Source organism: Phalacrocorax carbo, chromosome 2, assembly GCF_963921805.1.
Source record: "Phalacrocorax carbo chromosome 2, bPhaCar2.1, whole genome shotgun sequence".
NCBI lineage: Eukaryota > Metazoa > Chordata > Aves > Suliformes > Phalacrocoracidae > Phalacrocorax > Phalacrocorax carbo.
This window is the reverse complement of record NC_087514.1, coordinates 137,635,287-137,661,946: the sequence shown is the minus strand read 5'-3', so window position 1 is coordinate 137,661,946 and position 26,660 is coordinate 137,635,287. Positions and strand designations below refer to the sequence as shown.

Genomic DNA, 26,660 nt, shown 5'->3' with positions numbered 1-26,660 from the left:
CGGGAAACAGAGATTTTTCACCTTTAGTTTTAAAAAGGCACTGTTACCTACAGAAAGTCTTTTTCAAGTTCTACCTTTGTTAAAAAGAAGGGGAAAACATCCAGCTGCAGGTGTTGTAAGGAACACCAAGTCTTGGTATCACACAATTGCAGGTAGCTCAAATAATTCAGCAGAGCTATGCTGATCTATACTATCTGAGGCCTGATCAATAGTCTTTAAAACAGATAATGATGGTAAAGGCACTGCCTCCCAGATTTTTTCTTATGACTTCTTTTGTTCCAGAGACATCAATCCAATGCTGTGTCTTCCGCTTCAAGAGTATAACGCGCATTACTTCAAACTGTCAGAAGCAGCAATTTTAGTGCGATCGAACCTTGCAGATTTTGTGCAGCACTTCAGTAATTATATTAGTAACTGTAGGCAGGCATTACACCCAACACTGACAGCACATCACAGATCACCGTGTCTGTTGATTTAACAGAAACACATGAAGTGCAGGGTAGAGAGAAGTAAAGGAGAGTTCTGATGTGGCAAGAAATGCCTACGCTTAGTCAGTTATGTGGAGAAATGGCCTGCATCATGAAATGACACACCAAGAAAAATATGCTGCTTCTTTTTCTGGAAGAGCGATAACTGTATAGCAGCCTTTATTTAGGAATCAGAAGTCTTCACATTGTTCACTGCAAAAACTAACAGACACATCAAAATCATAGGCTATGATGGGCAGTATAAACAAGATTAAAAAGCTGTTCTTGGATATGAAAATTTCACTTTAAACATAAAAGAAATTGGACAATACCATTTAACAAAAGTTAACACAAGCAGTTTTTACTGAATTGTGGCACATAGGGTTTTTTTTTGCATATATAGAAACAATTCAATAAGGCTTCATAATACTTAAGGTAGAATATGAATGAAATTTAAAACAGTTGAGGAACTCACAGAAGTTCAATGTAGCAGTGTAGAACCTGAACCAAACAACTTTTCATTGCGAATGAAATCAGTAGACTCAGAGAAGGGCAGTTACTGTTGAACAAAACAGGTCACTCAAAAATTCTTTCAACTTCAGAAGACCAGAACTCAGCAGCACGCATCCATCTCACATCAGTGGAATCACCACACCTTAATACCACAACCTCTGTTCTATGAGTTGCTAAAAACTGCTGTTCTCTACCTCAAATCATCAAGCAGACGGACACCATGACTCAACTCTGAGAATCTAGCTGTTACATCACTCTGCTGTGAAGAGCCAGTTTTTCTGCACAGATGGAGACTTTGCTTTATTTATGTTAAAGAAACCCAGTGACCACACAAAATGAACCAGCTGTGTATTTGTATCGGAAAAAAAATGCACACACCAGGTCTGCATGGTATGGAATAAGAACGTTTGGCGAGAAACCGAGTTTGAAGACTAGTAACTATAATCAACTATGTTCATCTAACTGCCATTCAAAACACTGAAGGTCCATTGAGCACACCATAATTGCAGCATAAATATGCAACAGCAAATACCCATCCTCACAGGAGATCAAAAAAAGTTATAAAAGCCAAAACTTTAAAGCAGTTTCAGCTGGAGAAGTAGAAATGACTCAGTGATGACATCCGTATCACAGAATGGTGGAGCGCAAAAGGGACTTCTGGAGATCGTTTAGTTCAATCTACCTGCCCAAAGCAGGTTGTTCACAACACTGTCCATGCTGAATTGAAGATAATTAAACCTCTAAATGGTTAACCTGAGTATTACAAACACCTCAGATTTTTATGGTAGTAGACAGGAGGATGTCTATTAAGACAGGAAAAGTCACGACCCCTAAGAGGTTTTCGTAAGTTGGAAGTAAACAGTTGAAATTTGAATTAGAAGAATGCTCCTGCCCCATTTCCCAAAACAACAAAAACCCCAAACCCTATAAAACATAATACCAACCCCACCAAAAAAAAAAAGAAAAAAAAGTATAAGGAAACTGTACCAGATATCACAATTGTTATTTTATAGGAGAAAGAATGCCTCAACTCAAACCTCATAACCCTTGCAGATTCTTGTCAAGGGCATCCTTAAGAGAACACAGTGCAGTAAACCAGTATAGAAGACACAGAGCAGCATACACCAAGACATTATTTCAAAAATCTTTAGACATAAAAACCAGACACATGCAAGTCATGAACAGCACTTACAAAAGCTGATACAAGACTAAATTCAATACAAAGATAGCATGTTTCTCAGAAAATGGACATAACAGGTCCCAAAAGGCATATAATCAAGCTGATTTCCCAGACACAGTCTTAGCCACACATTCCCCTGACCCCTTCCTTCACAGAAGGAAAAGTAAAATACCGTCTGAGTTGGATGAGCTCACTACTGTTCAGTTTTATTAATCCCTCTGATACTTCAGCTGAACCTGACACACCCCATACTACATATCCTTTCAGATCACAGAGCAGTGATTCTCCTAGTTCACTTTCTACAACCTCCCACAAAGAGGGGGAAAACAGCAAAACTTGATAAACAGCTAAGAAAAAGAGTGCAAAGATTTAATTAGAAGCCAAACACCTTATTCACTGCATCTTGCCATTCATTGTTTGAAAAGAGCCACTCTGACTTGTTTTTCATTACGTTATCATCAAATCACCGATATTAATATATTTAAACCTGTACAGTGAGCATGCTTATCCTATTCCTCATTGCAGAAAAACCAGAGGAGAGGTCATAGAAGAAAAGCTGAAGGGAAGAACTAGCTCTTCATCAGGCAGTGTAGTTAGATCATACCTGTCCTAAACAAAAGTTTCTTAAGAGCAGTCTTTGCCTGGAAGGGAGAAAAGGGGAGAAAACAAAAACCAACCCAGTTTCCTTCTTGCTGGTTTAACTGACATGACGTGAGAGCACGTGCACCTTATGCAAAGAAAGTGGAGTTAAGTCCACAGCAAATTGACAGTACACGTTTGTAAGTATTAGTTAACTAGAGGTGTTATTATTCTCAACCTATGTTACTATTTCAATATTTTTAAATACAATCCATTGAATAGAGACATAATATAATGCCAGAGAGTTTCTTCTACTGATGCCTAGCAATTTAGAGTAAATGTAGAAAGCTTTATGAAAACATCATATCATTACTGTGTTTTTATCTAAACATGCGCATGTATTTTATCTCTTTTTAAGTGTGTGCTGAACGTTTACAAATCTGTAATGGAACTGAAAACTATGTTTTGAATTTGTCAGTGGCTCAAAAGAAAAAGAAAATGGGTCACTCTCATTGTGTGGCCCATCTTTCAGTCAGAAGTGAAAGTTGCAAAGGATTTTCTCCTCTTCAGATTTCTCTTTCTGGTGTTATTGGAAAGCTTGTCTTCTTGTTTAAATGAAGTTCCTTTTAATCTCCTCCCTGAGCTGCTAGATAGATGGAGCCTCTTAAAAAATTCAGGATATCACTGTAATTGTAAATTGATCTGCTTCTGTGGCAGAAGGCTGGGGTCTTCTCAAAGTTGTTTTTCAGACAAATAATTTGTTGCACTCTCTGTTATGACTATATTATCCTTTAATGGAAAAGCAGATTTTAAACAAAACTACTACTTATTGGATTGTTTTATTCCTGGCAACACACAAGGAAGAAAGCCAACTGCCGAAGCCAATGTGAAATATTTACTGGCTTGAAATTTTTACATTTCCTAAAGGAGACTTTGACTCTACTTACATAGTAACTAAAACTGTATTAGACAACTAAAATGCACATATTCATCACTGCTAAAGTTCTGAATTAATGTCATATATTAATAGACACAGGAAAATTCCCCACTGATTTTTAATGCAAAGTTACGGTTGGAACACTGTTATGACTATGCAATCTTTAAAACAGACACGTAACTCATTAGCATCAAAGCAGAGGAAATTATCTATCTAGTGTGGTGCTGAATTCACATAGCCTATTTGCCTTTGGCTTTTTGGTTATGAGATCTGGCATCACTTGGATTATTTCACCTAATCCATCATTAGCTTTCACGTGTCCTATATACTGTGCAACAAACCTAAATTTAACAAACCCAAGTCCCCATCAATTACCATCCTGAATATATTACATGTCAGCACAGAGCACAAAGATTAGACATGCTGAATTACATCTTTCTTTGTGAAAAGTCAATATTTTTAGAGCACTGCTAACGTTGCTGACTCCAAGTCTAACAAATGTTCCTTCCCATTGTGGACAGGCACTAATGCCCTGACCTTTGCTATTTACATACAACACAGAGCTACTAAACAAAATGCAAAACCTCCGAAGACACAGAAGATACTTAAGAGACCCCAGTGACAGTGCCACAGAGTCACAGATATAATGTTTTTAATTGCCATATTTGCTTGGCTAGCGGAATCCTAGAAGGTGACCTAATTTTTTTTTCCTATAATCATGCAAGTAAACATTAGTAATTTAGATTTAACTTTCCCTCTCCACATATACAAAGCACACAAAAAGGTTATTACTTACAACAAAAAATAAATACACTGCTGTTGTGTAACACAGCATCCTTACTTACCGGTCTTCCACAAATACACCGATGAAGTTTGAAATTCACTTTGTGCATGAGCGTCCCAGATTCCCAGCAGCAGAAGCACAAGAACTCCCACGCACCAGGCTGGCACAGCGGAAACCCCTGGACCACGGCAGAAAGCAGCGCTCCCCTCGCTCAACCCCATGCCTCCAGCAGCCTGCTGCCACCTCCAAAAGCCGCAGCACGACCACGAAACCTTCTTCAAATAATATTCCCTTCTTCAGAATTTCCGCACAGGGAGAAGGGGACTGGAAACCTCTCTCCTGCTATTGTGCATGGCAGTTGAAAAGGGAAAACTGTTTAACACCAGGGAACAATAGAGTCCTTGCTTTCTCTGGCTGCTGCAGCAGCGGCGGTGACGGCGGCTGCGGTGGCTGCTGCTGCTAGTATGGTTGCTGCTCCACGCTCTTCCATTCAGCGGTTAGTAGCAGTTTTCCATCAGCTAAAAGCGAGACAGCTGTCCGCAGGGGGCTCCAGCTGACTGAGCAGGTTATCTTGCTCTGGGAGGCAGCAGCAGTCATTTACACCAGCTGGAGAGAGTGAGAGACAGAGAGAAACACGGATGAGGAGAAACACAAATAGACCAGTGCTGTAATCTCAATGCAGAGAGTGACTGCAAAACGCTGGCTTCCCAGACATGTCTCTCCCTGGAATATCCCAAATGATACATACTAAGAAGAAAAGAAGAAATCATCATCAGACATGCTTCAGAAACACAAGTCATACAACCAGAACAGATATAACAAGAACAATATATATTAATTAAGAGAGCATCAGACATTTGTCCTGATAAAAATATGTATGCTGCATTAACCATTTTGTAAACAACAAAAAAAAAAAAGTGATTACACATGCATTAAACAGAAAATTAAGACCTTATAAGGGAAGTGGGAAAAAATGCAGAAAAAATGCAGAAAAAAACCCCCTAACTTCCCTTGCATATTTATCAAATCTGTTTCAGATAATAACATATAGCTATCTGCTCTGAGGACAGACGAATATATGTATATGATAATGTGTATGTAAGTGTAAGCACATCACCTCCGTGGTAGATGAAGTATGCATGCAATATATAATGCAAGATAACATCCTCTCCTATCCAGCAAGTATGTACACATATATACATTCATAAATGTCAACTATGTAATTTAAAATAAGTTGAAGATCAAGTTATCAATCATTTTTAAAACTGAGTTTTACATATGAAAGTATTCTGGATACATTAGGCTGTCATGATGATACAAAAACGTGGAGAGAGACAAAGCTTTTTAAATAGGGATCTTTATCTCTCCCACCCACTACCCAGAGAACAGATGCAATAACAAGCCTAAAGATCAGGTTTCGGGCACCTATAAACTGCAAATCAAATGAGAAATTTTCAAGAAAACTGCTATCATCTTCAAAAAGTTTCATTAAAAATGCAAACAGCTACAAAACCACACAGTAGGAACACAGGACCCAGAGTTTGAAAATGATGGAGCTATTGTTGTTTAAAGAAGAAACCTTCAGTCAACCTCTCTTGGGACGCCTGTCATTTTGCACAACCTTCCCAGACTCAGCCTTTTCACATGCATTAGATTAAAATAAGCCATGATCAAATAATTCCCAAGTCCTTGCCTGTTTAAATATTCTGACATCAGAGCAAATTAGCAATGTTGAAGGTTGCAAATTCGTCTTTGTTTACTTTCCACTCTGTTACGCCTCTAAGAGGGAATTAAAGGCTCAGGGAGCTCTAGCACCGTGAGGCTGTGATTAAGAGAGATAAGCAAGTGTGGATTACTGTTCCTCAGCTGTTGAAAAACAGGCAACAATCAGGAGATTATAGGTTGATAAGGGATACATAGAAAGCCATGATCTTAACAAATTTATAGCATCCTGATGCAGAACTTGTACCCTCAGCTAAAGCACTTCTGGAAATACATTTTATTCACTTCTGCTACATCATGCTGTAGTCACTTTAGGAAGCATGGAAAAACCTTCAGCCTTTGCTTTGTTGAACTGGGCAGAATACTCTTTCAAATCAAAATGCTCTCTGAGTTTATAGAATTATAGCGATTTCACAGGTATATTTGGGGTTAAGGTAGTCACATGCACATTATTTTACGTGCTACATGGAGGGACTTGAGAATAATTGAACTAATAAAAATAATGCCTGCTTCATAATTTATGAAAAATAATGTTAAGAATTTAAGGACCTAAAAAAGTGCTAAGACCATCAGGAAATCTGTGGCAATAGCTTTATTGACTTGCACAGTTAAAATAAAACATATACAACTTATACATTCCTTTGAAAAATTAAGAGTAGAAATACTGGCTTTTTAGCTGGAGCTATGCATCAGGGGAAAAGTCAAGTTTATAGAGTCACTAGGGGAAAAGGCACCCTTTTCAGAGTTATTAAATACAATGGATTCTACCTAGAATGTTTGTGAATGTATAAAGAAAGACTCTGAAAATATTTTCTACGTGGTTCTTTCTCATCATCTGGAAACATCATCAGGGAACAGATCATCCGTGTAGTTGACGCAATGAATCAAAGTGGTTTTTGACAGCAGAACAAAGCAATATCATGAGAGAGGGTGAGCACACATACACAGACACTTAAATCTTTTCTTATATTTATGCAACTGTAGGACCACATATTTTTAAAACCACTAAAACAGAGATTATTAAAATAAAATAATTTTACACTACTTTTAATGGTTGTACCATTTATTTTCTGTCAAAAATCAATGAACTATGAGAGAACAATTTCACCTTTTTGGGGGGTAAGAAGCTATGATGCATTTAGAACTGTTCAGAAACGTCACAGAAGCAGAATGGAGGGAATATTTATTATGCAAATGTATTTGTGTGTCTGGAAAAAAAAATAAGGATTCCCAAAGAGCTGTTTTTGGCAAACACTAGAGCACTTCTGCAGTACATACACTCAACTTCTATTAACCAGGGCAGGGAAAGGCCAGTGAAACAGGCCAAAGAGTAGGCGGATGCCTGCAGACAGAAACACCCACACCAGCTTGTCTGCAGGAGTTAGACTTTGGATACAAAAGGCAATATATCCTGATTGCAAGCTTCAGCTGCTGTCAGTATGCCTTGCCCAGAGACTGCTGTTAGCCTTTTCCACCACAGTGTATCCAATATCCTCTTACCCTTTTTCTGTTTGCTACAGTGAACGCGGGACCTCCCTTCCACTTAATAGTGCAACCACTATTTCCAGCCCACGCTGGCAACCCATCTTCTAATACATGCCTAATGATCATAATTGATCAGTTGTTTATGGCTTAGACATTCCCAAATAAATGTTCAAGTACTTCTGAGAAGAAACCTTTAGACAAAGCATAGAAATAAACTACAATTGACATTAGCATCTGTATCACTAACGTAATATTGTCGGTGTTGTACCTTGGAGCACCAACATTTTCAGATACACTTTTATTCAGATACATTTATTTGAGGCACAGCAGCTCTGTGGAGTCTGTAAACTGCTTCCAAAAGTGATTGACAAGTTAGCACCTTTTTGTTTTCTAGGAAAAAATATTTCTAACCTCAAAGACTACGAGGTAGCATCAGCCATAAAATATTGTCATTATTTGTTCATGTTTCCTAGCATTAAACAGTCAGAGGATGACAAAACAAACATGCAACATATTTTATTTAGTGGAAAGTGAAATGAGAACAAGATACAAATACCTTAGTTACTGGGTATGAAAAGCTGCTTGCCAAAGAGAATCATCCCGCTGGTATTCCTCTGCTAGCAGGTAGTCCCATGCTAGCACCCTTCTCTGTTTATGAAATGCCATGACTAAGAGCTCCAGGATCATATTATCTTCTGTCCTGAATATGTTGCATTTCTACATATTGTAAGTCAAAGAGCATGCAAAGAGTACAACATACGCACGGCACATTTGTTTCTAGAGTCAACGATACTCAACGAAGAAGTGTGTCCAGTATGAATTCCATCTATCTTCGGTTTCACAGTGTGGTTAAGCCAGAAATCTTTAGTGAAGTTTCAGTCCACTCTTCTAGATCTATAGTAGACGGTTTACAAACACTACAACTGTACCCCACTAAACCATCTGTGCTGTGTGAGTACTAGAATACCACAAAAAATCACCCAAATTCTAAAGAATTAAAAAGGTTTTCCTTCTGTGTAGAAAATTCAAAGCCCTCCTCATCTGAACACTGCTCATTTTGATTTATCTCCAAGACATTTTCCCTTCACTTAGGTATGAAAATAACAAGTGCTGCCAAAGATGAATAAATCAACTATCTCCCCAAAAAGAGGTCTAGAGTTAATATAGGTTTATTAGAGCCAATACCCATTGGATAATACAGTACCACACATTTCTGAAAAGCACTCTAAATTTGTAACATACTGATCTGGTTCAGTCACCGTATTAGGGTGCCCTTGGAAATACCCCCTGTATGGGATGCAGTGGTATGGTTGCACTCCTAACTTTCAGAGGAGAAGTTAGGAAGGTGTGGTATGTTCCCTTACATGCATGTTTGTTTTGCAAGATCCATGATCTAAATAATCCACATAACAGCTCAGAACAGCTTTTGTTCTCTTTAGAGTCTGACATAAGCTCAGGGGCCAAAACTTCTAGTTCTGCATTTTGTGCACATCTCACTTTCCTGCAGATATTTTACTACAGATGCAAGTATAATATAAAGATTCTCTTGAGATGGGATCTGCAAGAATTTTATTCGATTTTGAAAACTTCAGGCTGGAATAAGCTGTACAGGGCTCTCTTAGGCTTTGCTGCGGCAGAGCATTGAGCCCTCCTCACCACAGTTAATAGTCTATTATTTTTCTTTATATGAATGCTAGGGACCCTAGCCAGAGAAAAGCCACAAAAAATATCCTAAACATGAACAATCTGAAAAAAATATTCATGTGTTGCAGTACATTTTGTCTCTCAAAATCTGGCAGCTCCATTCCTTAAGTCCATAATTAAACGTGCTGTGCAAAACTTGCAGCTGAGAGAAGTTATTCTTTAGGGATCCTAAACACACGGCCTCTAGGTGTCACACTCGACCATGTCATAACACACTATTTAGGGATTTCTCTTACTTCATAGCAGGTAAGAGACCTTGATTTTATCCTCTCAAGGAGTGATATTATGCCACATCCTCTTTTCAAGCTTGTAATTAAAAAAAAAAAACAAAAAACAAAAAACAAACCTACAAAAAGCAAAAAAAACCAGCAAATTTCTGCCTCTCTCATACAAGTGGTACAATTATTTTTCATTTTTTTGTAATGTTTCTACAAACATTAGAAGTGTCACGATGCCTGTTTGTTCAATTTATATCAATCTTTTGGATTATGGATTTGGAGGACAAATCAAGAAGTTTAAGAGTTATGCATGTGAGCTGTGCAGCAGTAAGAGCATTACATGTACAAAATCACTAGAATACCTTAATAATGCGTAGTTCAACTCTTCAGTGTTTTTTAATTCCTTTGACAAACTTTACAACACGAAAGATTTTTGGAGAATGAAAAAAGATGCTACTTGCATGAATGCGTAAGTAGCAAACATCTAGTCATCTACTCCTGACTTTAAAAATGCTTTGCTTTTATTAAAGTAAGTTAGTAATTCTTGGACAGATTTCTCATTTCTGAGTTGTTGGGTTTTTTTAGTTGATTATATTGGGGGGTGGGGGGGTGTTTGTTTGTTTGGTTTTTTTAATATAGTTTAAATGTAGAAGTTTTCCTGGGAAGTCTCATTTAACACCTGGCTGTTACATTTTTTGTAGATCCCTTTGGTAGGTAACACAACATCCCACATTCAACATGGAACATTCATGCAAAGGAAGTATTGTTTGTAAGAAGGGCAGATTAACGTACCACCAGGAGGTATATCAAGAACGGTTTGCTGGAAGATAAAGCTAGAGGAACTGAAGAAGAAATCAATGCATTTATCAAGGAAGCCATCTCGCTTTCAATCAAGCCACCTGCTGAAACAGTGTTTTTGCCACCTTTGTCTTCCAGAAAAATGTTAGTTTTGAATTGATGATACATTTTAACCAAGGAAAAGCTACTGGGCTAAACAGATCGATACCTTTGTGAAACACAGCAGCCCAAGAACTGCAGAAGGTCAGATTAAATCAGCTAATTCTACCTTCTCGCTTTAAACTGTGAATGAACATTGTCCTTTCTGCCCAGATTACACTGGCTTCAACAGCAGACCACATGAAACAGAACATTTTGAAAGATCAGAATTGGCTGCAAAAGTGTCCGTTATAGGTCCCTATCAGGAATTGCCATTTCTATTGAGAAGTCAAGCCCTCAACCTTTCCTCATGAGTTCAGAGATCTGTTTAGTAGCCTCTGTTGGAACTTGCTATATAGCAGGAAAATACAGGCTGTGTTTTGAAAAGCCAGCAGCACTGACATACCTGCTTGCTCAAAGAGATTTTGAGCATGTTCAGGTATTCAGAAGCAGATAGAGTAAGTCCTTGCATTTGAAATTTCTCTTGCAGAGTCTATACGCACAGCATCATTCTAATCACACACAAAATTCACAAGCATAATACTAATCACAGGGTTTGAGGCAAGGTCTGTATCACTGCTTTCACTCTCTCAATTACACTTTTTGTTTTCTTAACCAATTTCTGCCTAATTTGCAGTTTCATAGTATCTTTATAGATAAAGCCAAAGACAAGAAAGATAAAAGCACATAAAAATATCTCCATCCTCGTCGCAGTTATTTCAATGAAGAGGAGAGACAAACATTACTTTTTTGTGTTAATAAAAAAAAAGGAAAAAATTTTGGTACATGAGGAAAGGGGTGAAATTTTTGCTTAGAAGTTTTTGCTAACCTCTACTTTGGGGAAGAAACTTGAACTTAGTTTCTGTTGCCAGCGATCAGTGGGCTCTTCTCCTTATAACCGCTGAGAAGAAGTCTGCACACAATTAGAACCTCTTCTGAAATTGTGGTACCAGCATGCACTTTCTTAGAGGGTGCCGAGGGGAAAAAAGCCCTAAGATTGGGTACTAAATTGAGACTGGAACATAAAGCCAGCCTCTAAGACACTAGGATAGAAAGCACGGGAAAAGGTAAATGATAGGAAGAGCTAAGAAAACAGACTGAAATTGGGATAAGAAACCTAAGTGGGGAAAAAAATACTGTGAGGAAGTAGTCCCAACCAGAATTTGTGTGGGTGTGCTATTTACTGTTTACGCTTTTAACAATTTGGCATGTATCTTTGCGATAAAGATTGCACAAAGAATGGAGCTTTTTTTATCTAACTTTAGTTACCTCACTTTCAGAAAGTCCAGTACAGTCTTCACTAATGGAGAAAACAAACCAACCAAGGTAATGATAATTGCCAGTAGAAACAGTTTTCTATTACCAAGCCCATTATACTACATTTTCCAACAGGAAACCAAAAGGCAGGATTTTAATGGGACTTTCCAAGTCAACTCCAATGTGTGTGTATACTTTCGAAATTTGCGTTTCTAAAATCATTGGGAACAGCTAGCCCCTATGCCTAACATGGACTTATGCTGACAATAAGTAAGTTTATCCAGACAACATGCTCACTGGGGAAAAATAACAGTTAAAACTGATAGCTGTAAATGCAAATAAGCAGAATAATTCACAGGACCTGAAAAGCAAGCAGGGAGATTTCAGAGACACAACGGAGAGGTAAGTACTGAAATCCCTGGCAAGGGGAACAGAAAGAGAATGGAATAAACAAAGAAAATCAGTGCCCATTATTGCCTTTGAAAATCCTCTCCAGGGAGAGCTTAGTAATTTGCACATACCAAATCACCTTTAAACAAAAGCCACCTTCAGTCAATTTTAAACCTTCTCCTTATTAAAATCCTATTGATTGCTCATTCTTCATCTAAATGTCTGACAAGCCAATTTCCATTTTCAAGGAGGAAAATGTTGGTCTTCTTTTTAAGCCATAAATCACTCAAATATTCTGTTATCAATTTTCAAATTAGTTAAGTAATACAAATTAAGTAAGAAAATTAAACAAGGCTGCTTTCTTTAGTGAGTTGTTGTTTCATTGGTTTGCTGGGTTTGTGGGGTTTTTTTTAACTTAACCAATACATTTAATGGTTTCCAGACATGGATAGACTCAGTAGTAGTGACAAACACAATATAGCTGGAAATAGCTTTTAATGATTTGTTACCTTCCTAAGAGTCCTAACTTAGCTGGCCAAAAGTACAGCTGTGTGTTTTGTGCTGACTTCAACAGATCAATAACCAAGAAGAGTATAACTTCAGGAAACTGATTAAAGGATCTCACACCATTCTGACATGGGGTTAAGATAAGGTGAGATTTAAACCATATTAAATTAATGATCAAGGTTCAACTGTGATTTGCTAACTAACCAAGCCATAAGATAGAACTCTATTATATCATTAATAATAATATTTTTCAGAACCTTAGGTTATAATTAAAGTTACAGCACAGAAGATAATACCTGAAAATAAACCCTTTGCTCTAATTTTATATGAAAGAGCCACAAGTGTGTTCCATCTGTCATATTTTCATTATATGGTAGGTGCTTTAACTTTGGGGTGGAAGGGAAATCTGTTCCTACTGATCAATCTTCCTATTGAAAATTACAGGTCACTCCCATTGAAGTCAACTCTGTAGCAAACTACAACATAAAAACTAAATCTAAATAAGGAAGGCAACACAATTAATGAATTCTAAACCCAGATTAATGAAAGCATGGTATCATTTCAAACCACATGGACAACTATTTCCAAAACACTGAGTTACGTTAACAAAACCTCCCATTCGCCTACATGCTGACTTCTCTTCCTCTGCTGTTGCAGCACCATCCTCTCCTGCACTCCATTGCACCACTATTTCTGTGGCAAAAAGTGAGCAAGTAGACAAATCTATGCACTGAGGTAGGTGACATCACAACTACATGTAATTGGATTTTCTGCATACAGATCACAATGCACTTAACACATTCTGTGTGCTGTTGAAAAATCTTCTCTAAATTATCAGCTTTAGCATTAAAATTAGAGCTTCACTAGGGGGATCAAACCAAGCTTAAGGTGATGTGACACTTTCAGGACAGGAAAAAAATTCATTAAATTGGCACCATTGTTCTTCCCTATGGTGACAAAAGACATTATTGCCAGTTTTCTCCAATCGCTATTATACTTGCATATCTGAAAATGAGAGAAAAAGCTTTCCAATTAACTGTTAGTGGCAGCTCTAGTACTTCCACAAGTTTTTCCCATGAGACTCAAAACTAACCTTGGTCTAAAAAACTGACAGTTGCATCTATATACTCTCTGCAGAATACATGACAACTTACTTTGATATACTGCTCACTGAAGGAAGAAATGGTATGGAGGAGATTAAAAGAGGAAGGGGTTTTCTCAGTGATTGCACCATTACTGAAATAGTATAGAAACTTGCAAAGCGGTTATCTTTAGATCAGCAATGAGTTCAGTTGTTACCATCCAGGTAGGTGAATGGAGCATGATTCCCCTGGGACAAGGAAATTTGATCTACATAGATGAAGTGGTGTGGGGAGCACTAAAAAAATGAAGCATGACTTTGAAACCGCAACAGCAATGTTTGAATGACACTGAGTTCAAGTAAAACAACGTGAGCTCAGGTAAAGAGATGAACATGTTTTACCAATGCAAAAAAAGGCATGTCATGCATAAAGCAGAAGTCAAACTTTACATAGGAACCTGTTTCCTAGCTGTGTCAATCAGATAAAAAATAATTTATGATTCTTTCATCTTAATGCTTTTTAATATACCTGTTGAATTTTTCACTTTTACAAACAAAACATCAACACAATTTACATCAGCTTAAATTCTCTTAGCACCCATATACAAATACAGATACAACACACCTAACTTTAGTTGTCTGTCTGATATACCAGCACCTAAGTAGACACTTATTCTTCTGAGAAATCCCACACAGTGAAAGGAAAATGGCACTTTTTGTAATATGTGGCTAAAATACTCTCACCAGTAGGTCAGACTCCATCCATTGCCTCCAGACTACACATGCTCCAACATTAATGTCTCCACTACATATATTGATTGTAGGAGGTATTTTCATTGTTTACAAAAGCTATTTTTAGTAACTTCATATCAACGACAAAACCAAATAATTCCGAATCTTACATGAAGAAAGATGAAAAAAAAAAAAAAAATTCTGCTTCATCCCAAAGCTGCTAGAAAACCATTATAAGCAACCACCTTTGGAGACCTTGGAGGATAATTGCATGTTAAATCCCTAGATAATTTAATTTCTTCCCATAGATATACAGTCATAACCATATGTAGAAGTTTGCGCATATCTTATTGTAGCACATGCACTTATCTAAAGGAGTTTAAATATTATATGGCCTTTGAATACATCCTAAATACTGAAACTTGCTGAGTAGCAGCACACATTGTACCGCACTTGGGCTCCAATAGGGTACAATTCAATAACTTAAACTCCTGTAAATTTACAGGGTTGCCATAGCAGAGTGTTCAGAAAAGAACTCCCTTCATTATGTCAAATACTTAAAACAAGCATATGCCTACACCAGACGCCCTCTCTGTCAGTAACTGGTTGACTGGCAGACAATTAAATACTTGCTTGATTGCCAACCTTGTGAATCTGGATTTTTTTAATGCAAAACTTAACCGTATTGGGTTGTTTTACTACAATGATCTCTAATAAAAAAATATTCTTGATTTGGGTAGACGTAGTTTAACAGGGCTTCTTCTAAGCTCCCAAGATTTATTTTTCATTTCTGGAGGGACTGGTGAAGTGCACGGAGGGTTCCCAGCCTCTGCTAGGGTCAAGACTTTTTACTTCATATCCTAAGTTTTCTAGGTGCATACATAGTTTTGACAAAGGGAAGAACCACATACCTTGGATCTTTGGAGGAAAAGAAGAAAATCAATCTTCCTATCTCTCTTATATGTATGAAAAAAGAAAATTGCTGTTGTCCTTGGCCAGGACAGAACTTCTTATTTGCATGAAGCATTAGGAAAGTTTAAAAGAAATAATTTGTTACAGAAATACTTTATTTTTTAGTGCTCTCTTTGTAAGCAATTCTACAAAAGAAAAATAATTAAAATATGAATAGGGAATCGCATTTTCATTGCATTCACATGTTCAGAACATAATTCAGAAACCCAGTTTCAATTTTTGTTTTCCCCATTTGAAAAAAAAAGTGCAAGAATTTTCTTTCTTTTCTGTGTTTCATATTCTCTTTCACATTCCCATCCTTATGTTAACTTGCAATCTCAGGCAGGGGTCTTCAGAAGATAGCATAACGAAACAAGCCCAAATGACTCTCTTTGGCTTTGTATAATGGAATACAGAAGATTGTATTCATTTTATTTCAGAATGGACCATTAGCCACTGTATTCTTAAGGAATTAAAAGAAAGAATCTGAAATCAAAAAATAAACAAACCTAAGGCATACCTCTAAGCAGGAAGTAATTAAAATAGATAGTAAACATTTGCTTTATTGTTTGTTTTTCCCCTTAAATTATTATTTTTGCAACAGTTCTTTAAATGGCTTCTACTTTAACTGCATTGCAAAAATGAGATCATATTCATTGTATGCTCTTCATTAACTCAACTGATGGTGTTTTAATTCCTACAACATAAGAAGTCTGATGCTCATCTTGCAATTTGACATAGCTAGTGTGTTTTGAGAATAATTAGCTTCACTATGGCAGAACAAATAATTTCTTTGCAAAGCACACACACTGCTTTTTAACAAAGATTATTGGTAACTTTCAAGGTATTTCTTATCTTACAGAAAAGCAACTATTTCATTTTTAATTAACTTTTCTGTATCCTAGTTCCCCTAATGAACTAATAGTCCACATTCTTCCTGACGGTAAATACTTTCAACAGATCTAAAAGAAGATTAGAAAGGACACTTAGCACAAGTGTTGCCTCCTATACTGAAACACTTCAGCATTATTATAAAGAGTAAATGCAGATTAAAAGACTAAGCGTTAACCAGAAAGGCAATAGCATGGAATTTCATTACCAATGATAAAACTATGATGATTTTTTTCCTAAGACTTCCCATAAAAAGCCAAACACCACACCTATAGTTTGGCAAACATATTATCTTAACGTATGTAGGCATCATCTTACACAAAATTATTCTACTCATCTATTGTCAGAATTACAACATAGTATCCAATGTACTATATAGAATATACAACAATGATGTTACCTCTGGAAATGTGCACTTGCCTTAAAATGTCATGGATGTTGGTACAGGCCACAGATCAACAAGAGACAGGAGAAGAACACCTGAAACATCTATAAAGGTGCACCGTGATACCTTTGTGGGCTGATTTGATTGGTGGTCCATGGCTGTCTGGCTAACGCCCCCACACACTAATAGAGGTAGTGAGGGAACACTGGTTACACAGAGGTCGAATACCTTGCAGAAGCAGAGTGCCCAAGGTGTGAGTGGCACGGACTGTCACCAATCCATCACCCAAAGCCTGACACTCGGAGTGGTCAGAGCGAGTTCTGCATTCTCTCCCCACACCAGCCCAGCTGTGCCAAACCACTGCAGCAGGAACTGGGGCATGTGTCAGTTAAGTTTCAAGATGTATATGTGTGTGTTTGCATGTGTGATCAGCTTTCACTGACACAGTCCATCCTTCCTTGCCTGGCCCACTAATAAACTGAGCACAACAGCACCACATTGTCTAGTTTTCAACTCCCCCTCTCCCCATCACAACATAGTTAGAATCTTCTCTGAAAATGCTGGCACTTTATGTTCTCCATAATAAAAATAACATTTAGGCCTAAAGCAAGAAAACTAATCCTACAGTCAAATAACAACCAGTGGAATATACTTCTTATTCCTTACCCTCACCCCCATGATATTTAAGGTGGTTTTTTGCAGAAGTAGTATTATTAAACTCTTGCTGTGGTAACAGAAAACAGTAGGCTCCATGAGTTAGTCATTGGACTACAGGTCAATTACATCTCCTTGAGTATCACTCAGATGGAAGAAGACATTTCCTGTGATCTTCAAAAAAACATGCAATGTTAATATTGGATCCAGAAATACTAATTAGAAAGAATTTTGTTTTCTGACTGATATATAAGAGCATCATCATTATAGGATACAGCAGTATTCCTAGCTTATTGTCATAAAATTTCAAATTACTTTGGCAAGAATAAAAGAAAAAAACTCCATCAATATGTAAATCAGAACTATATATAGGACTTTAAAAAGCCTTCAAATCTTCTAGATAAAAGAACAGAAACACCAGCCTGAGTTAAGGCCAGTAGGCATACTGATAAATAGTTGCTAATGTTGAGTTTTAACCATCCCTACATAAAACTACCAAACCAAATTTCACTTTTCTATAACACACTAACATTCTACATGCACCACATGGGAACTGGGGAGAGAAAACAAAACAAAACAAAAAACCACAAGAAACACACAAAAACCCACACACAAAAAAAAAAAGCACCACACAAAGCAACAACAAAAAAAACCACCAAAATCAAACCAAACCAAAAAGCAGCAAAACCCCCAGACCTACCCAGAATATAATCTTGTAACAATTGCAGCGATTTATGGAAGACTACAGCTCAAGCGCCCTGAATTAGCGTTCCGTAGCAGGCGAAACACCGTCTCACAACGTTGAGACAAATTCTAATCCTCAGCACCTTGGACAGAGTCTTGTGACTGTCTCCATTGACGTCAAACGCGTTCGTGCTTCTATTCGTTCATTACGCAGAGCGTGAGGACTTTCTTTACAGCATACTCCTTATTCTTATCTGAAAATTTTGTACTGTTAAAATACATGCATAGGTAGTAAAACATAAATGAACTATCATAAACTCGAGGTCATCCATACCTTGTTTTTTAGAGCCACATACAGAAACCATTACTGTCTAAGACTGCTACACCTTTTTACGTACATCAAAGTGTATATATACATGCAGAGACACTGTAAAAATACGCCCATTAGAACTTTTTAACTCTATTTTACAAGAACTAAAACATTTTCTTTTAACTGGACCCCATCATCCTCTGAAGTTAAATTATTTCTTTAGCTGTTTGTTAAGTCTGAAGTCATACTACCAAATAAACACAAAATTAAGCAGATAGATGAAATGAACTAAAATTATACTTAAGAAAAATTAAGAGTACAATGGTTTTAATCACGCAAAAATCTATACACTTCCATCAAGATTAATGTAATAAAATATTATCAAAGTTATAAGAAAGAAGTTTATGGCAAGAGAGAAGAGAAATCTGAATCAGTACAGTATTAGTAAGTTTAATTTCAAAAAACAGAAGAAAAACCCCAAAGTGTAGCAAAAAAATGTTTTCAGGGTCTTCCCCTGACCCCCTTTGGATGGCAAAATTTTTCATAGTTATCGTAATGAAATTACACCTACTTATAAGACATTTCATTAAAAAATAATCCTATTTTAACACTATGAAACAACTGTGATTTTATTGAGCGAGTTGAAACTGTTATTCTTAAAGTCAGTGTAAACAGAATTAAATTTAAACCTCCAATAATCATGTAGATTATACTCAGATGAGGCATAGAGAATTTTTGCTGATGTGCACTGCAAGAAATCAATATAAAACTAAAAGAAAAATATTTATTTTAGAGACGCTCTTAAAAATAGGCTGAAAAATTACTATTTGGATCCACCTGCAGGCCATTTCAGAAAGACTGCAGCCGAGGGGATGAGACAGCAGGGAAACCCATTCAAGCTGATCCAATTTAGATATGCAAATTTTATCTTGTGTGTTTGAAAAGAACATTATGGTGCAGCATAATTTGCACCTTGAGTTGCAAAGAATAATATTTCTAATCTAATGAAAACATGCCTGTATTGTTCACTTTCCCACTCTCCAGGTTTGGTCCAATCTACTGCTCTCCTACCCATTTAAAACTGTGTTTTTTCCAGATTTGAAACAATTAACTAACACTTTAAAAAAAGGAAAAAGAAAATAGAAAGGTATTTATTTTTGTAGTTACCCAAAAAAGGTCATGTTACAAGTGGCTGAGTGATGTGTGATAAAGCCTGTAATAATAATGAGGCTAATATAAGCCTCACTCTAGGGATGAAATGCTAAATGAAACAATTGAAGTTTAAGATCATGTGTTTGACACAGTGCACTGTTAGCTTTTTTCCATTTGTCTTGATTGCTCCAAATAGTGATATTAGTTTGATGATAAAATTTTGTAAAAATATACAGTTTTATTTCATAAAAGTGAGGGGAACAATACTGAGGATTGTTTTGGCCCACACAATTTATACTTGCAACTACGATCTATTATTATTTCTTCTGATTCAGTGGTACTATTGATAGAGAACAAGACAACATGCCTTAGAATTCATGAACGCATACATTATCTTAAAACGAACTTGTGTAATGCAACTAGCCTTAATGCTGATTACTGTCTAGCTCAACAGACAGTAACAATAATAGGCTCAGTGCTTCAGAGTAGATTTTCTTCTTAAAGCTGGAGAAGAGTCCCTATTGTCTTCTTTCTAAACATGCATAAAACTTATGTTACTATAACAATAAGCAACAACAAATTTCAGCAAATATGGCTGGGATAATGTTTAAAAGGAGAATGACAAAGCACAGTTTTTTTTCTACTGACTTGGAAAGCAATTGTATTGCTCATCTTTTTTAAAAAGCCAAGCACTACCTTAAAGCTCCCAAACATGTAGAATATTATGACATGTTGAATAAGAAATTACATATCTGCTATTATAAGGGCAGGTACATCAGAAAGCAAATCTGTTTTGGAAGAAATATCTCAAAGATTAATCAACACATAAAATCATACTGGAGCAAACTACAATATGCAAAGTACAATTCTGGAATTACACCTCCTACCTAAGAAACACTTATTAATCCTCTCATCATCATACAGTTCTATATTTCAAATCTATAAATATATTTAAAATCACTCAATTCATAAAAATTAAACTGTAAATTAAAATTTTGAACTAATTGAAAAAAAACTTGAATTTAATAAAATTCACATTCCAGATGTGCCTTTAATTTAAAATTGGCAGAACACAGTTTCACTACATTAAGAAGCATATTTTGAGGCAAGTTCAACCCCTTTGTTGAACTCTCCCCACTTCAACGAAGCTCTCCAAGGGTTAGTTGTAATATTCAGCTCAGCCTCTAAATCTTCACCCATGAAGATGACCAAATAATGAGATCTATTTTGATAAATCCTCAGGATCTCACTTGTTCCACAGGCACAAGACTTATCTGTTTCTCGCTTTCATCCACTCTGGCCACAGTAGTAATAAAATAACTAACACTAGGTATTACTGGAGATTACAAGTGCTTTAGCTATTAAACTAACTATACCTGATAGTCCATTAACAAAGGTTAAGACAAAGGCTTCAAAACGAAATTGCTTCCAGACCTTCAATACATGTGGTTGGTCTGACTGACAGTTTATTAAAAACATAACTCTCCAACTACAATTACAAAGTAGGAGAGATGGGTAGCCACAGAAATCTGGAAGCTCGAATTTCTAGGAGTATGTCTGCCACCATTACATTGCCCTTTATTTATTTAGCAAAGATCAAAGTAATGTTGTAATATCTAAATTTCATATCTTTATTGTAATGACACCATAACTACAGGTCATATTAAAAAATGCAATTAGAAGAGGGACCAGCAAATAAATGGTTAATCTGCTGAAAATTAGCTTAATTAAGGACTCCTCCTATGCTCTCCATCCAAAACAATTACTGGAATAGCCCCAGTGCTGTTAGTGGGAGCTGGCACAGACTCTGAATCAGGAAATCAGCACAGGAAAAGTGCAGGGCCTACGCTTGTACTATCCAAAACAGAAAAGCCACAAAAATAAGTTTGCAACAATACGTTTTAAGCAGTCTGTTAGTGCAAAAGAATGACACGCAGCCCAGTTCTGAGGGTGCTGGGCTACCCTGGCTTGTAGAACGATGAATGAGCCGAAGGGGCTCAGCGCCAGGCAAGACTGCGGCGTGCTGCACAGGACCCCCAACCAGGGGCAGTGGGAAGGTGCCTCAAAACGAGATGGTGCATCAGCAATCCTGCAACTCTCCATCAGATGACAACTGGTCATGCAGCGTCTTGGAGGGGCTGGACCTTATCTTTTAACTCTAGCGGAGATACTGTTTTACCAAAAAGTTTTGTATTAACAATAGCTACATAAAATAGGTTTTTATTTTGTGCTTGATTCCAAGTTGCTACCCTAGCCACACTGAAACTCTAATAAATGTGAGCAAAACTGAGGAAATTGAAATATTTCAAAATCCATTAAGTCAGAAATTTTCATACTTTGAAAGGGCACAGAGGAGCTAAGTTGTAAAAGCACTCCATTCGTATGAAGTTAGAGAACACATTTGACTTCCCTTTGAGTCAAGAGCACTTAGCCACACGGTTGAAATGAGAATTATCTGTGTCTTGCTAGCATCCCTCAGCTGCTGTCTTCTTCATGTCTGCCCATTAGATTGCTATCCACTGGGACTTCTGTGGCTGTGCTACTGTGCTACAGGATTTTTTAACATAGAAAATCCTTTAGCTAAATTAAATAATTTCTAAAATACAAATTGAAGTGTTTTTTTCCATGCATGTTAAGCTTTATAAAAGAAGGGAAAAGTTTCAAAACATTTCAGTCAACATTAGGATTTAGTCACTCTCAAAATAACACAATACATTCATACAACCTATGAGTTTTATTAGCAAAACACGTATCCTACTGTATGTCACAGTTTGCATTGCTTCTATTTAGATACCTCCTTGATATAATTTAGTTTACACAATGATAAGTTAATTCTTTATGGTAATTATGTCAATCAACAACCTGTTACAATTAACGCTTTCCTTTCATGCTTCAAATATAGCCCCCATTTCCTGTTAGATATGCTTTCCAAGAAGATTAGCACATTAACTTCCTTTATATTTTTGTCATTGGGTGAGGAGAGGCTAAGACCCAAGTTTTCAAAACAAATCTTTTGGCAGGAAACAAGCTCCTCAACTGAATTAAGAGAGGTTGCTTCCATATTATTACATCAACTTATGTATGTAACAAAACACCAAACCACAATTAAGGAAGGGAAAAAAAACACTCTCTATTAAAAAAAAAAAAAAAGGAGGGGAGGATGTTAGAGAAAAAATCCTTAAGACAGATTTCACAGATCCACATGCATATCAGTTTGTGGAAAAAAAATAAGGAAGGGAGTTGAATGTACAAGCAGACAGATTTTCATTAATTCCAACTGTATTCTGTGTTCCAACGTTTATGATTCATTAAAAAAAAAAAAGGAAATTCCACATACAGTACGTATTTCTAGACAAAGCTTTTATTCATCTTTCCTGTTATTTCAAAATTATCATTTTAAGAGTAAATCCTGAAATCTTTCCTTGAACTCCAGGGAAAAAGACTTCTGCCAGGTTGAAAGAGAAGCATTTTAATTAGGTAAGTCAAAACTCTTGTTACAGTTACTACTTCTACATTTTACCTGATTCTTAATTCAGAATAACTGCTCACCCATTCAGAACAGCTGCTCACCATTGCCTTTCAAATTTACCAGATTATCCAGCCATGATAGAACTTGCAGTCCAGTAAATATTTGCAATATGTTATAGTCTCTGTTTTGGTGATTAATAATCCATACAGAGATTTTAAGCAAAGCTATCAGTTTAATCTAGCAGGGCTTTGCATCCAGTATGCCAGACTGAGTCACACAGTTTTAGTAGTGAGGCAATGATGCCGCCACAGCATCTGAACTAAGGCAGTGCATTTTTAAAAACCCAGGGGAGTTACAGCCCCATTTACTCCATCTGTGAGACACTATGGGGGAAAGAGAAGCAAGGTTTACTATGTATTTATCTACAAAATATGTTGTTAAACAGCTATTTTCAGTACACAAATGTAAGTATAATGTTTGGAATGTACATAAAACATCTGGAATACAATTATTTTCAGCACAAAGAGTATTTTCACATTCTGACATGGAGTGCTTTTATGAGTAGCATTCAGTCACTCCATGTAACTTCTGAGACCAACAGTTTTCATTAGAGCTGACTGTACATTTCTTCAATAGTGGAGCCACAAAGATATGCCCCTTTATAAATAAGCAGAACAGTTCTGGCCACAGCAAGATAAGACCTCCAAGATCATTCAGACCGATGTGCAGGCCCGGTTGCTCTAGGACTGCTCTAGCGTCTACCTTCTGCTTCCTATTTGCTATTACACTAACACAGGTTTGAATATATAGAGTAGTTGCAGCTGGCTTTATGAAGCAGAACTTCACAACACTTACTCATATACCTTTATGGTACTCTCCAGCTAAGGACAACTTTTTACCTCACTTATGCCATTGGGGCAGTGAAGGGTTATACTACCCTGGCAGCAATACGACCCATCTGGCCCTAATTTTCAAAACCATACAAAAACAGAATAGTGCACAAAACCATGCATATCATTAAGTTGATAGGTATTCACCTATCACATCCAAATAAGTGCAGCCATTTTTGCACGTAATGAGCAAACCTGAATTCTTAGAGTAATAAACAACAGAACTTATTATGCACACCACCTTTTCTAACGTAAAGCAGAGCAAAACACTTTTTTATTTAATGTAACACAACTAGAAATGCACAAACACATTTTTCTCCTTTTGCAATAAGGTGAAGCTGAAGCTGTTCTCCCAACATCAGCAAAGATTATGAACTTGAAATATTTTCAAGCCAAATTTGGCTGATTCATCAGTTTGTCTGCAGCAGGAGGATGGAATGCTTATTTAAACGAAGGCACAGTATACATCAGAATTTGACATATTTTCTCCAAATTGAGGTGAACATGGTGTGTTTAAGTAGACTGCTTAGGTATTGCCTCTAGTACCCAGCAAGCTCAAGGAACTATGAACACATGCAGTCCACAACAGAAAAGCTGTGCTCTACTAAACTGAACTGATCTACCACCATATCTGTGTTGATCAGTTTGACAAGACTCTAGAACTGGTTTTTACCAAGAATAATAGATCTGAAAAGAAAAAGACAATGAGAAAAACTTACCAAAATGATGACTGAAAGAACCTTATTTTTGTGGAACACCTCATGAGTATTTCACAATATTGGTTATTTTTAGTGATTTTGGCTAAAAAGGGTGATATTCTCAGTTGACCACTTCATACTTGTCATTACAGGATTTTAAAATTTACTGTAGTGTACAATGTACTCTGAGGATCAAAAGAATGTTCAATTATTAGCAATATTAGTATGAATACACATTAGATATTTTCTTTCTGAAATCCAATTCTCAGATTTACTTTTGGACCAGCTTTTAAACCTGTAGTTCCTTGATGATCAGCAGCTATACACTATGTTTGCAAAATCAACAGCTAACTTGTCCAAACTGTCTTGTGGAAGTTCAGGATTTAACATTTTTTGTAGAAAAAAAAATATATAGGTTGTCCAAAGCTTGAATTTTTAATGCATTTATTTAATTTTGGAACAAAGGCTCACTTGTTCAAATGCTGTGTTTTCCATCTGCAGACTTTTCTTCCCATGACATTGACTGTTCTATCATTTAGCTCAGTTTCTTCTGCAGTGGCCTCTTCTTGAACAGAGATGTACATCTTTACAATACTCATGAATAACTCTCATAGTATTTCCAACACCAGAAACATTTATTTGAGATCTCTTTCACAAGGCTGCACTCATTCACCAACTGTTCTCTCAGTACAGAGTAAATGGCAACTCTTAAGCTTGAAAAGTACTTTCATATATTCTCAATTAATATTTTGAAGACCAGAAAACCTCCATTGCTGCATTGTGCAGACTACTAGTGCTGACAGTTGTGGGACAACCTTGCACAGACTTGTGCACCAACAGTAAACTTAGCTTTAGGTTTCTACAGGAATAATTGCATTCTCAACATAGGAATTAAGCTGCTTCTTTTCTTCTTTATTTTTTTATAATTTTTCTGCATCTCGCTATTGAACTTATATAGTTCTTAAAAGATAAGACTTCACAGAAAAGATAGATGGCTTGCACCAGTTAGTGTTGCTCCTCAGAATCCATGATTTTGCACTACATTATAGTTTAGGTTTACTGAAGATAGCTGTATAATTTACAGACACCTTGTTTGTAAAACCCAAGATTTCTAATTATTCTACAAAACATCTCATGAATGCTGACCACACATAGAGAAATAACATTAGTAATCATTCAGTCTTCAGTAATTTGAAACTATAGGTTACAGTTTAAGAAATTAGTATGTGAGTAGCTTCTACTGTTTTCATAGTAATAATAATAAAGAGTTGGGAATAAATCCAAATTCACCGTTGTGAAATCACCAGATCAAGGTCACTAGAGGTATTTTAGGCAAGTGTTTGTTATACAAAATGGGAGAGTTCTAAGTTATAAATGACTGCAAAAACATGGCTCTGGTGACTGCTTACAAGTTTTATTAACTCCTTAGAATTAGAAGTAGCAATATTGTAACTATAGATTATGACTTACCTCTATAACGTGTAAACAGTTCCATAAATACATAAGAGCACATATAAATTAGAAGGGAATCACATAAATCCATTATTCTACCAAGAACTTTTTTTTTTAGTTTACAGCATCAGAAAAATGTAAGACTGTTCAAGTAGATTATGTTAGTGCAAGATATTCTTGGAGAGTTCTCACTCTCACATGGTTATTTTAATATCTATAACTCCATTATCAAGACTGCTAGGGAGGCATGAAAGTTAATGGAACATGTGTCCTAATCCTGAAAGACAGACTGACACTTCAAATTACTGATAAAGAGTAAAAAAAAGAACATACTATCAGACAATTTGTTATAAGAGCTACTGGGGAACAAAACACTAAAAAGAAATCAAGCTCCATAAAGATATTTCTTGCTAGTGATGGAACATGTATTTGTAGTTCTGGCTTCTATGATTCTGGCACAGACAAAAGAGAGATGAGCACCAAGTCGTGCAATAACTGTACACAGAATACAAATAAAAAAAGATACTGAGATGATTTTTTCATCTAGAAAGCCCAAGTCTCAGAGAATTACATAGTGCTTTATTTAATTTATAGTCCAAGTACACTATATACTGAAAATAAGAAATTTTTCA

At 36.5% G+C, this 26,660-nt stretch overlaps 1 protein-coding gene across 1 annotated transcript in view; it reads right to left on the bottom strand.

The window, feature by feature from the left end:
* The window catches only part of THSD7A (thrombospondin type 1 domain containing 7A), a 300,628-nt gene that overhangs the window by 208,091 nt on the left and 65,877 nt on the right, over positions 1–26,660 (bottom strand). The window contains exon 3 of the mRNA XM_064444530.1: positions 4,522–5,066. Within this exon, the coding sequence (XP_064300600.1) occupies positions 4,522–4,681 (160 nt within the window). The 5' untranslated portion in view covers positions 4,682–5,066. The remainder of the gene's footprint in view (positions 1–4,521; positions 5,067–26,660) is intronic.